The sequence below is a fragment of the Cladophialophora immunda genome, assembly GCF_000835495.1.
Source record: "Cladophialophora immunda strain CBS 83496 unplaced genomic scaffold supercont1.29, whole genome shotgun sequence".
Lineage (NCBI taxonomy): Eukaryota > Fungi > Ascomycota > Eurotiomycetes > Chaetothyriales > Herpotrichiellaceae > Cladophialophora > Cladophialophora immunda.
This window is the reverse complement of record NW_015622569.1, coordinates 1-12512: the sequence shown is the minus strand read 5'-3', so window position 1 is coordinate 12512 and position 12512 is coordinate 1. Positions and strand designations below refer to the sequence as shown.

General features: G+C 51.2%; 4 protein-coding genes across 6 annotated transcripts; 2 read left to right on the top strand and 2 right to left on the bottom strand.

Annotated features, from left to right (window-relative positions):
* Positions 1-676: 676 nt before the first annotated feature.
* On the top strand, positions 677-1504 carry PV07_12620 (uncharacterized protein; the record flags this gene model as incomplete). Its single annotated transcript, XM_016400162.1, has 2 exons — positions 677-898; positions 1004-1504. 2 exons carry the CDS (start codon positions 677-679, stop codon positions 1502-1504), a joined length of 723 nt encoding a protein of 240 aa, XP_016242197.1.
* A 2554-nt stretch (positions 1505-4058) lies between these two features.
* PV07_12619 (uncharacterized protein) lies at positions 4059-5661 on the bottom strand. The gene is made up of 3 exons (XM_016400161.1): positions 5429-5661; positions 4828-5359; positions 4059-4780 (listed from the first exon to the last, which is right to left on the bottom strand). The coding sequence occupies exons 2-3, from the start codon at positions 5251-5253 to the stop codon at positions 4100-4102; spliced, it is 1107 nt and encodes a 368-aa protein (XP_016242196.1). The 5' UTR covers positions 5254-5359; positions 5429-5661; the 3' UTR covers positions 4059-4099.
* A 1789-nt stretch (positions 5662-7450) lies between these two features.
* On the top strand, positions 7451-9301 carry PV07_12618. 3 transcript variants are annotated; one of them, XM_016400159.1, is made up of 3 exons: positions 7451-7626; positions 7681-8864; positions 8939-9301. In XM_016400159.1, the coding sequence occupies exons 1-3, from the start codon at positions 7539-7541 to the stop codon at positions 9023-9025; spliced, it is 1359 nt and encodes a 452-aa protein (XP_016242194.1). In that variant the 5' UTR covers positions 7451-7538; the 3' UTR covers positions 9026-9301. The 3 variants fall into 3 exon arrangements, with proteins under 3 accessions (XP_016242194.1, XP_016242193.1, XP_016242195.1); XM_016400158.1 differs by having other exon boundaries at positions 8926-9301; XM_016400160.1 differs by having other exon boundaries at positions 7681-9301.
* PV07_12617 (uncharacterized protein) lies at positions 9247-10157 on the bottom strand. Its single transcript, XM_016400157.1, has one exon. The coding sequence runs from the start codon at positions 9951-9953 to the stop codon at positions 9606-9608; it is 348 nt and encodes a 115-aa protein (XP_016242192.1). The 5' UTR covers positions 9954-10157; the 3' UTR covers positions 9247-9605.
* Positions 10158-12512: the final 2355 nt, after the last annotated feature.

The window sequence follows — 12512 nt, the reverse complement described above, 5'->3', positions numbered from 1 at the left end:
TGTTCTATCTAGTGGGAACGGTCGCACGGCAGTTTGACTTGCCGGCGTGTAAAAACTAGCCGGATAACCTTCCTAATCAGGTTAGGGCAATACATGCAACCACGATCGACCCGGTCCTGGCCTCCGAGGAGCTAGAATCACAAAGACACTGGGTGTGAGGCCATCAGAAGGAACGGTACAACAAAAGGCCGATACGCTGGTGTCAGCAGTGTTGGAGGCTACATATGCTCTGACACCGAGGGCCAAGTCATCTCCGCACGCAAAGCGAAGTTGGAGCTTAGAACTAGGAAACATGAGTGATGGATGTCTATCTATGGGGTGTACAAACTACTTTATAGTTGTAGAAGCTCCTCCATCTGCCTAGCGCCACTGGCTGCCTGGAAGGCAGTCACCTCTGTGGCGCTCCTGCCTGTAGGCAACCTGATCATGGGATTCAACTAGCGATGGTGGACACCCGGCCTCACACAGCTGAGGCGCATACACACCTCCTGGAGTAACCATGGAGCGAGCGTCGGATAGGGTAGACCATGCCAGCCTGGAGACAGCAAAAGCAGCAGCCAAGAAATACCACGATGCCATTCGAACAACAAAAGAAAACAGCGTCTGGAAGGCAGCGAAGAACCTGAAATCGAGTGACGAAAGCGTACTTAGAGAGTCCCGCAGCTAGTCAGATAGGATGGAACAGTTACAAGTAACTTTCTTTCCTCCTCTACCCGGAGACATTGAAGACGAAGGCTCCAGAGCACAGAGAGCCCCGTATGGAGGAAGTGGAGCGACAACTGTTTGCCGCAAAACCGTGGAAGGTCCCCCGGGAGGACGGCCTGCCAGCAGTTGTCTGGAAGCAGGTGTGGTCAGCAAGGACCACGTGCTTGCGCTCTTCGAGCATCTCTCGACGATGGTACGCTGCTTAGTCATTCGAAGACCATACCGTTGAAGAAGCCCGGTAAGGACAACTACACTCTCGCCGGAGTGCGGAGACCGATCTCACTTCTGGCGACACTAGGCACGATACTGGAGTCAGTCATCGCGGAGAGGATCTCATACGCGATCGAAACCTATGGTCTCCTCCCCACTAACCGCTTTGGGGCGCGGAAACCGCAATCCGCAGAAACAAACGCTCCTACTGCTGCAAGAACAAATTCTACAATGGAGTCTGCGAAGAAAGATTGCCCGAGAGAATGAAGGCGCGAGGCATCCCGAAGAAAGAGCTGGAATGGGTAGGGCGTTCTACTCGGGACGCACAGCAACGATCCAAGTTAATGGGCAGTCCTCCGAGGTTCGGGGTCTGCCACAGGCTGGCCTGCTTGAAGATTCTCCTTTGTCCCCGGTTCCCTTTCTCATTTTCAACGCCAACTTGGTACAACGACACATTGACAGCAATGGAGGAGCTATAGCATTTGTCGACGACTTTACGGCACAGGCTTTGTCCAAAAGCCTCGAGGCCGCTTTCAAGCTGAAACGACTGAGAGGCCTGACACCGTTGCGCCGAGCCGGATTGGCGTGACCAGGTTATCCCATCCAGTGGGCTCATAGACAAGGTCCCGTGCTGCGCACATCACTGCGCACATCATATTGTTCGAGATATTTGGCTCCTGATGAAATTCATATCAACCGCATGGAAGACTATCGAGCTCAGCCTTACGGTTGACAAGAGACTCCGATTGGCTGCTTCCCACGCGGGTCAGCCTTGTCTGAGGTTCTTTGTGGTGGCAACGGGTCTAGGCCACAGAGTCGTTGCAACTCAACACCCAACACTGCACGCTCTTCTGCCTGATGGCCTGATATTCATAGCATCTTGGAGGCCGTCCAGACCCACCGAGTCTGCGTCACTCTCGAGGACTTCCCAAGCCCGGTTCGAGCCGAAGGCAATTTCCGCCGGAGTCCTCGCTGTCTCCGGAAGTTTGGTCGACTCCAATGTTTCCGCCAGCTTGAGATCGGAGAGAATATTGACCGGGGATAAAACGAGCTCCAGGAAGGGCGACAGGTGAAATAGTGCCCGCGAGAGTTCCGTGTGCGAGACACGGCCTGAGCCCCCGAGGCACTTCCTGGAAGAGCCCCTGACAAAAAGCAAATCTGAACAGGCGCTCCATCAGCGACACACCCACGCCCACCTCAACTGCAACGACAGCAATTGGAATCGACCCAGAATCCGGAATCTTGGCGGGAATATTGAGCTAGAGGAAGGGTCGAGCCACGGCTAGGATCATACGACCGCTGTGTATCATCTCAATCAAGGCGTTTGTGGGACCCGAAGCTTTGCACGAGCATTTGCTTCAAAGCGCGAATAAGATTATTGCGATCATTGGTACTGTATGCCGAAAACCGTGTTCATCTCCCCTTGACTTTGTTTGACTGTAGACCCGAAAAGCAAGTAAGGCCACTTCGCGGCCTAGGCCAACCATACTGGAGCTAACGGTTTCTGCTGACATGTCGCAGGTGAGCTCTAAATCTCAGACTGACCTTGCGGTGGCTCCTATGACATTTAAAAGCGACAAACTAGCCGGCTGTAACAGCGGTATTGTAGTGGAGCTTTGATATGCAGACTCACAGAACAGGACAAATCTTTTTTCAAAAGTTACAGTATCAAGGAAACTAATGCATTTCTCCCCCATAATTCGCCCAATCTACTTTCCCCAGCTAACTCCATATGTGAATGTCATGACAGAAACTCCAAACAATGCCCGGCAGGACAGTACCTTCGCGCTGACGTAGTCGGACATTCTGAAATGCAGTCCAAGTCGCAGCCTGTCTTCAAGGCCGCTTCACCGGCCATATCAAATGCGTCTTTGTGCCGGGATCATTAGGGCTCAGGCCAGATACCGCGAGTGGAAAACGGGCTGGGGTGGCCAAAGAGAGTCTCGCGAGTGGAAAATATTGCTCTAGTGTAATTACGCTTTTACAAAGCGCCCAATGAAACGCGCTTTCCACATCGTTCTCAGATCTTCGCGGTGTTTGTTTAAGTGTCCTTCGGCCGTACTATTGTAACTATTTGACCCCCTACTTGGCGTGACTAACATGTCTTTAGATCAAAAAATGTCCAAAAAGCCGCCGATTGGATTGGCTGAGTAAAATAATCTCACTCGATTGGTCAGTCTCTATTACAGTCACGTGGTGTCATGCCATCTAACCAATCACGTAGTAGACTCAAATTCCACGCTTTCCGCGCCACCGCCACCACAACAACGACACAACGCGCAATCGCTGATTGTTTCACCATTGAGATCTCGTCCTACGGTGTTCTATCTCCTTTGAATAGCTCCCGTTTAAGTGCTAACTGCCTCGTCTCCTTGACTAAAATACTCTTAAGTGGGGCCTCACCTGATCCCGTTCAAGCCTCCTCTCGATGATCAATCACCTGCGCGCCATTCCTTCCGCACGAACTTGCAAAAACAACTCCTCCTTGTCAAATCTCTCTTTGCTCAATCTCCTCCGCGCCATTTCTTGCCCCCAAACCCGGCGCACCGTTCCTTGCTGAAAAGAGTTGCAGGAGTAGTCTCCGCCGCCAACCTTCTCGTCACTCGATCGCAAACTGGCAATTCTCTGCCAGGGAATCTTCCGGCGAGGACTCTGTGAAGGTCGATCAGATCAGGTCCCTTCGACGCGCCTACGACTGCGAGCTCGGAATTAGCGCCTTAGCTACGATGGAAGGGCTGGGTGGGGTAAAGAGGAGCCACTTCGCCACTTCCTACCCTATCCAAGAGGATCCAGGAACATCCTAGGATTCCTCCCGAGGCTCCGCGAGGCCCACAAATCCAACGGCACGCCTATACCGAGGTATCGCTATGTTCTATCGCTATGTTCTTTCGACTTGCTGCTCCCGCCATTCCGGCAATTGAAGCACAACTGGGATCAAGTTACGAGGTACTTATCTAATCACGGCCGATCGATTGGTGCATATTACACAGCGATAACATGTCGCGTGGTGGGAATGGCAAAGTTATCGGGGTGACCTCGGCTAGAGAGCGTCCTTGCTGTGAACGAGTCAAGCGCTGAGTGGCATCGTCATTCTGCTGGCCAATTAAGTTAGATGATTTGATTTCGTTGAGAGAAGAAAAAAGGACAAAATCAGTCTCGCATCGGTCTGCCCAATGACGTCTCGTCACGCTACTTTTGTTTTTGGGCGGGGTGGTAGTCTTTCTTGTAGCCATCCTACAAACTCGCGCTGAGCCAGCGGCTCGTCGCCCAGATCATAGACCTCCAACCTCTCAATTCGAATCGAACGAAGGCCGCTGAGGCCGGGATCTGCTTGATAAATTTTCGGTGGAATTCGCGATATGAGATCGGGGTCAAAATGGAGGCGCACGGACTTCAGATTGTGACACTGTCCAAGCAGCTGGATACAGCTTGTGACATGGGTGATAGGCAAAGTCGGTGACGATTCAGCAGGCGTTGGAGCCTCGGTCTGTTGTGATTCAACGTCGGCCCTACTTTGCCAATCAAACTCTAGCGAGCCTATATTGGCACGGCCAATGTCGCCAATGCCAATGAGAAGTTGGACGAGGTCATCAAGGTGATCCACCTGAAACCTTGTAGAACGATATGCAAGCGGCAACGCTTCTCGACGCATCTGTTTATTTGCTGTAAGGACACCAAGGTGGCTTAGTGGAAAGTAGAAGCCGCTGGGATCCCCTATAGTTCCGGGAAACTGGGATTTTGGGCAGTCGACAAGCACGGTTCTCCACTGTCCTCTGGGCATCGCAAGATTGTATATCTGCAGCCGAGTCTCTGCCGAGAGCCGGGAGAATACGGGGCCTAGTCCGCAGGCTAAGTCGAGTCGCAACTGTCTGTCGCTTCAGTATTGACCGGACATCATGACAAGAAGCTTACCATCGCCGTGGTGTTCATCGTCACTACTTCATGTAGGGTCAACAGTAAGGATAACTCGAGGTCGAACTCCCAACGGACATTCACAGCGAAATTGTAGTGGCCGACACGGCTCCCACAGGTGAACGTCATTGTGCAGCGATGACATGTAGTCGTCCATGAGTGTGGCAGCCGTAAATCTGGCCGACCTTCTTGACGGACGATAACGCCCGGAGACGACTCGGGTAGAATAATTTCATATTTGCCGAGAGACTGTCTCACATGTTCATCGAGCTCTCTTTGGGCTCGATCAATAGCGCATTGAGAAACGGGAGTGAGGTCGCTGTAGAAGTATGGGGCGTCGTCGCCGGGATAATACAGTCCAACGACTGTGTATCCGAGCTGTTCTTCTATCTCTTGAACCGTGAAATTCGGTATCGGTTTCGCCATCTTTCCAGAATTGGATCTATGCTGTTCGGGTGCGAAAGAACTTGACTTATTATGAGGACAGATTCCCAATATATTTGAGAGATGAGAACATATCAGAGGATGTTGGCTGGGTAGGACGACCAGATCAGCATCGCATGAAGCATCGTTGTTTGTCTCACAATTTGGTATTTCTCACAGTTTGAGGTTTCTCACAGTCTGATGTTTCTCAATGTACGTGATATATCGTCTAGCTCTAGTTTTTTGGACACCAGAAACGTGGATCCGAATGATTTGGAGTGGATGTCAAGGCCGAAGCTGAACTTGAAAGATACGTTAATTGTAGAGTGTTTCCCTCCCCATTGTGTACTGTAGAGTATATTGGACTTAGCACGTGTGATATGCTTCCATACATGACAAGGTTGTACCATTTCCAACAGTCTTGGACTTGGACTTGGACTTAATTCAATTTGCCCTGGTCTCTCCCTCCGTGGGGATTGATATGTTGGGCTACTATAGTACTGCTCTAAACTATTCTTAGTCCCTCTGAGGTGTGAAACTATAATACATGCGCGATTTTTCAGCGTCGCTGGGGCCTATCATGATCCCTTAGCCTGACCGGCGGAGCTGCGTGATTCGAACCTTCCGGATACTTCCACGAATTCAAGCACTGCACTGACAATTTTCCAGTTGAATTCTGCCATTGCCTACAAGTACTTTACCTTGCTCGTTCCGAGAAGTTCCCCCGAGTATGGTCGCGGTACACCCAAGTGCGTCCCCTACCTGAGTCCCGTAGTTCTTGTCTTGCTTCCCAGAGCCTCGGACAGTCCACCAGGACGTGGACTACTGTTTCGATCACTCCACACACACAGCGGTCGTCATCCGTGAACTTGAACCGTCGGCTGTGTGGTGCTAACACGGAGTGCCCACTCCGCAGTTGCACCATCAGGTAGGTTCGGTGTCGTGTGAGTTAGCTGTAGGGGCGGAAGGCCCGCCTGGCTGGGAGACGGTCACCGATCCTTTTCAAACATTTGCCTTTCGGGTTGGACCTCCACTCTCTTTGCCATTCTTCTTAAATCCTCTTACGTGCTGTTCGTTCGCATGTTGAAACAAGACGACCAAAAGCTATGTTGTTTTTACGAGGTGACTGCTTACTTTGCGAGCCGGTCGGCCCATTCGTTCCCTTCGATGCCTGCGTGACCGGGGATCCAGTGTAACCGGATTTTGATTCGTCGATCCCGAAATGTCTGGACACGGTCTAGGATACGATGCATTATCGCCCGGCCAGATTTATTGGATGGGTTGGCGATTGCTTTAATCGCTGACTGGCTGTCGCTGATTATTGTATATATCTTGTCTCTTCGCCTGTTGACTCTTTCCTGGTAGATTGCCTCAACCGCGTGATGGATGGCAATTAGCTCGGCGGCATGCACCGCCCAGCCACTGGCTGGTCCGATTTCGATTTGCCATGTCCGTGGTGGGCTGTCTTGACTTTCTCGAGTTGAAGGATCCGCAAACCTTGGGATCCTCAATTCTATTGCAAGATGGACTTGGGCACTTTCGGTACAGATTAATATGGACAGAGGCTATGGTGCGCTGTGCGTCATTCGACGTTTGCCATAACCCTATGAGGAAAGGTTAGGGGAGCGTACTACTGAAATATGTCGCACCCTTGGGACGGTACGACGCGATCGTGATGCGGTCGTCAGGTGTTCGATACCTAAGCTGGAGACTGAGGCATAAGTCTGTAGGTCGGCATACGACAATAGTTTTCCCATCGCTTGCCTAAGGCCTGCAGAGAATCTCCAGTCTAAGATCTCCCGGACTGGCTCGTTCATGAGACCAATATAGCTTCAGGATAGAAAGCGTGAGCATAGCGACGAAAGCTATGAAAGGAAGGCCGCGCGCAGAGAAATTCGGCCTGAGACGAGGGTAAGTAAATAGCTTTGAGGAAGACGCCGCGGCGGCAGACTTAAAGGCGGTCAATCATCAACAGTCTCCATCGGGGTGAGCAAGGTCTGTGTCGCACCGTCGGTGCCGGGGCGCTACACCCTTCTGCCGCCGACAGCGGTGAAACACGGTGATCCGCTGGCCCGGGGGTTAGCACAGAGCGGCACCACCCTCGTCCCCAAAGAGGGTGAGACTGACGTTTACCTCGTCTTGGCGGCACTCCTACCCGTGCGACACTCTGTCCCTCGCCCTGTTGCCTAAGGAAGCCTGAATTCTTTCAAATATATCTTGAAGAGAGCTCCCCCGAATTAATAGACTTTTCGAGGAACACCACCCTACGGCACGCGTGTACTAGTACAATGATGAGCCATTTTACGCTTCTTGATGGTGATAATGTCATCTCGACTCTCACCATTCGCAACTTCGAACTTTCCCAACTGCTGAGAGGTGACTTCATCCGATAGTATCAAACAACCGCATCGCTGCTAACGTTGAAGGCAGTGGCCGTTACCTTCCTCAACTGTTACAAGAACGACAGTAATCGCATCGTCACGGAACATGAACGCACGAGATGGAAGAACCGCGGGCGGGTAGCTGCCCAAATATGTGCTTTCGCAAAAGCATCATCCGGGGTCACGGCTTCTGCAGCGGGGAGTTTCCGCCCTAACCCTGGTGATCTCATCGTACTGTTAGACATCACTGCTATCGACCAGTCACCTCCACTCTTGGGAACCTTCCTGTCTGCCCATATGATAAACGCAGCTCCGATGACAGATGACCAGGAAAACTCCATTTCTCAACGGCGGAACTTGCTGGATCGATCACCCGTCCGGATCATATACGAACATACGGATGCGGGTGATTATTTCCGCTGTCGCGGCCGCGTGAAGACTCTCGCAGACCTTATCATAAGCAAAATGCGGGACCCCAGTGATACACTCGAATCAAGGGCCAATCAACAAGTCCAACGCCGCGAGCAACGACATGGACCAAGAACCAGAAGCGTATCCAAAGACCACGCAACTGCTCTCGAGCAGGTCAGAAGGCAGACGATCAGCGCGATTGACCGTTTAGCCTCAAAGGGCATTCCCGACAAATACGTGCCCCTGCTGCTGATTTACTTTGCTAGGTTACGGATCCCTGCCGACAAGATTGTTGAATTGATGAAGGCGACAAGATCATCCCTGAATGTTTTTAATATGAGGATCTTTGACGACTATGACTATGAGCTACAGGATGTTCTTAGAATTCTTCAAGAAATGTGCCCCGTTAAAGCGATCGTTCTCTCGAGGCATCCCAGTATCAAGGAATATTTGGGACCCATATGCAAAAGCCGCGGGCTTGAGAGATTGATCGTTTTGGATGAATCTTTACGGGACGGATCAGCTCAGGGGTACATTGAACTCGCGGATTTCCAAAAGTATCCGCATTTGGAGATCAGTCATCCTCTACTTTGGGTCCAACCGTGCCCTTGCCGCACCCCCCCTTCCCGCGATTATCTGGGACAAGCAATTTTCGCCCACAAAGTGTACGAACGGTGGAACGTATCTATCAGATCCCTAGTCGGATCTTTCCAAACGGTACAAGTCCTTGAGAGACGATTGCGAACATCGACGGGGACACTCTCAGCAGCCCAGGGTCTGCCCTCGCTTAGGCGAGATCTTGCCACGTTACTTGCTGTGGACGTAAACCGCCCCCCCCTTCGCCTCTCATTACCTGAAGAGAGTCCTCTCTAACCTAATATAGGAAGAGTTTACAGTTCTCCCCCCTATTTACACCCTACTCTCTGACGACTCCGAGGCGGACCAGACCCCGGAAGAACACTTCATCGACTACTCTACGCTGATAGTGGCCTGGACTTCTTCCTCGAATCTCTCAGTTAGCATTGCCTGGCTCGACGGCGACCAAAGCAGACATGTTAAAATGAAGCGACGAAGGCACCATATTACCGAAATGACGATCCGTACCAAGAAATGTACGGAAAGGTACCACCCGGTTCCCAAGGACGATGTCGAAATGATTCTGGGTGAAGCTACTAGGAAATCAAAGAGGCGGACCAAACAGCATCGATAACGAGCCTTTCTGCAGTTGTGACAGATTTAATCAAGAGCCATCTGAAACCTCCGTTCTCGCGTAGAGTGTGTGATGATATCACGACTTAGTGGGTCAAGCGGCATAACAGTGACTGCAAGTGCCCAAGTTAGGAGTAGTGTAACTGAAGCCTATTTTCCGTCGCAAGGTTCTTAGTCTCCCTGTACCTCGTGCGTTCCTGCCATTTGCAGTGCCTAGCTTACCAAGTCGATGCCCACATTGGGTTCGGAATGTTAGAATCCTCGACAGGGTAGCCCACGTCACATAATTGAGGTGGCCCCTTGTCTGAATCGCCGCCAGCCCACTTCCTCACATCATCCTTTTCGTTCGGCCAATCAACGCAGTGGCAAATCCTCAACGCTCACTGTACCCGATTTGCCCGGACGGAGAATATTTATTCCGAATGCCAAATAACGGTTTTCTTTGGCAGATGAAGCCCAGTCGACAAGCATATGGGAATCTTTTTTTCCCGGTAAACATATTACCGGGGGTTTACACGCACAGATATCCAGACCGAAGGTAATGAGGTCGACGGCCCGAAATATGACAGTAGCTTTCGAAGAACATTTGCCACAATTCTCGTTTTCAAACACCGATTTCGTAACTTCGTCTTTGTTGAAGAAAACGCGAACGATCGTCATACCCATCAACAAGGGAGCCTGAGGGGTTTCCTGGAGGGCCATGGCGATATTCTTGGCGAGATACCGGGAAAGAACGAATGGAGGGGTGGATCAATGGCTTGTCGCTAGAGCGGTGGTCGATAGGGCAAAAGCGCTCCACCCTGTTCGGCAACCAGAGAAACGGGATTGGAGACGCTGGTAGCAATGGTATTGAGTGGGATGGGCTTGATGAAGTGATAGCGTCGAAGAGCTGGAAAAGGACGAGTGTGACCCCAAAAAAAGGGGAAGGTGGGAAGAGTCTTTTTATCATCCGAGGCTCTAATCTAACGAAGACATTTCGGGTTTATTTTTTGTCGACAGGGGTGTGGGAAGACACCGTATGAGGAGGATTCTTGCATCACTAGTGCGTGACATGTCGATTTTCCATAGATGATAGTAGCGGCGTAAAAGAGCGGTGAATGGACAAAATGCCTAACCGGTGAGCATACTCCGTATATGTCAGGGACGAAGACCGAGAGAAGGCTCTAAGGGGCTTTAGAGGGCTTCGTACGTATGGAGAAGGCTTGAGAGTCCTGATATTGCTATCTTGATGCACTGTAGAGTACAAGACGAGAGACAAAGAGCTCGAAGGGTAATTGGGGCTCTTTTCGAGATCTATATACCTTTCCAGGTGAAACATTCCTCCTTGCTTTGTCATTCTGGACTCTCTGATTGTCTCAGAATGTTCGGATGGGATGTGAGGGTTTTCGATAGTTGAATGCAAGGGTTTTGAAGTCTGCAAGGGCTTCAAGGACTGCAAGGGGTTTGGCGTGGTGTCGTCACGTGAGTGCGGCCTAGTAAGGCTCCTCCAGAGCCTCGCACGTGCTTCCTTGGGGGTCGTGGAACCTAGCTGCGACCCGGCTAGGTTTCTCCTGTTCGGCGCAATTCGAGGGCTTCGAGGTTGTGCCGTAACAGTATAGTTGAGACATTCTCGCCCTGTAGATGCTTTTACGCCCGAATTTGATGCCGCTGAAAGCGTCGTGGAAGATTTTTAGCCATAATATCTAGCTTCCCAGGATCGTGGCGTCTCATGATTGGCAAAGTAATTTATGCCTCTGGGCAAACCCTAAGGGTAGTGGTATCAGACAGCTTGCGGGCTAGGAAATGCAGGGCGTTTACCCAGCGAGAGTAGGGGAAATTATCTAGGAGGAGACGAGAAAGGCCTGGACGAGCAAAAAACTTCGGCTGAAGCAGTAGGTTCATAACGCCAGGTCGGGAGTTGGCTACTGGCCCCCCGGAGCGTAACGCGGCGGCTCTGTGGGCCCCTGCCGGGGGAAGGGCGTCACCCTCTCGGCCCGTTGCGTGGCCCCTATCACGGGTGGGTTCATTCTCTCAGGTAGCGATCTACCCCTGTGGCGTTCCTTCATTCACCCGGAAGGTTGTTGGTACCTGGCGGGATGCTTCTCGCGTGCGTCCAGTTGATACCTACGTTGGAGTCCGAGGCAAATGAGTAGGAGAAAGCAGGTCACCGCCAGTGGGTGTTGGACACTTTCACAGCCGTATAGGGCAGCGGGAATTCAAAGAAACCCTCGACTGTACCGAGTAGTGTCAGGCAACAAGAAGGCAACTCCACCTGTCGTCGGACACGTGCGAGCGGTTCCTTGGCTGGCAGAGCCATCACCGCTTCTTACTTGTGGTCCGTGGGCAAGCCTCACCATGCAGTGAGTACGAGGTATTTTGTTTCCTTCATCACAGGAAATCCAGGCTCCATAACAAGTACATTTCTTAGGGTAGATCCACTCCCTTATGCGCGGCGGACATCTATACCCCCGTCGTCGTGACGACGGCTCTCCTCGATTCCCTTTCCTGGTTTCGACAGGATGTTCCCACATCCTACTTTCCCTCTTTAGTAGTTACCTCGTAGAAACATTTGTTGCGCCCGCAAACGGCTGTAATCGTCGCCTCGCCAAGGGACATTACCCTAACGGAAGAGCAAAAACAGCCTCTTTTACAGCCAACGAGAGAGAAAAGAACCGCGGTGGCTACTGAATGATATCTAGCCCTCAGATACATGAATATTCTACTTTTGCGGCCACGGCGAGGAGGAAGATGTTTTCCCTTCGGCAACATAGCCTCATTTTGGGGGGGAGGAGATTGGGAAGACGATTCTCGCTGAAAAGAAGCTTGGTGTCAAGATCAAAAAGCTCGTTGATACGCTACGGGTCACCACAATAAGCCCATGGCTGCCGTCTTTACTGAGTTCCCGTTGTCATTGCTATGTTAGAATCCGAGATAACTAGCCAGAAAACATCTTTGTCTACCGTGTATACATGATTTTTCAAGTATCAAAGTGTCGCTCAATGGCCACTGTCAAGATGAGAAGGAGAAAACAGAATACTTGGTGTATGTGGTGCTCTCGGTCTTGCATCTCACATCGAAATGCCCATATAGCACATGGTAATCATTATTTTGACTCAGGGAACTGTTTTTCGACGATATTGCTTCCTCCATATCTCTTCGTGTTCTCGTGGATGACTACCCAATTGCCATAACGCCCAGGATCCTGGTTTTGTCCTTATATCGCTACTTCAAAGACATCCCTCCAACATAGCATTGTTCTGCAAGCATTCTTACCCAATTGGC

What these genes read in the sequence shown, in the direction of transcription:
- PV07_12618 (XM_016400158.1), top strand. Translation starts at nt 7,539, where the DNA reads ATGATGAGCCATTTTACGCTTCTTGATGGTGATAATGTCATCTCGACT. An exon ending in ACTTTCCCAACTGCTGAGAG is followed by an intron (nt 7,627 to 7,680) that starts GTGACTTCATCC and finishes CGTTGAAGGCAG; the next exon opens with TGGCCGTTACCTTCCTCAAC. An exon ending in CCACGTTACTTGCTGTGGAC is followed by an intron (nt 8,865 to 8,925) that starts GTAAACCGCCCC and finishes AACCTAATATAG; the next exon opens with GAAGAGTTTACAGTTCTCCC.
- PV07_12619 (XM_016400161.1), bottom strand. Translation starts at nt 5,253, where the DNA reads ATGGCGAAACCGATACCGAATTTCACGGTTCAAGAGATAGAAGAACAG. An exon ending in CGATGAACACCACGGCGATG is followed by an intron (nt 4,781 to 4,827) that starts GTAAGCTTCTTG and finishes AGCGACAGACAG; the next exon opens with TTGCGACTCGACTTAGCCTG.
- PV07_12617 (XM_016400157.1), bottom strand. Translation starts at nt 9,953, where the DNA reads ATGGCCCTCCAGGAAACCCCTCAGGCTCCCTTGTTGATGGGTATGACG.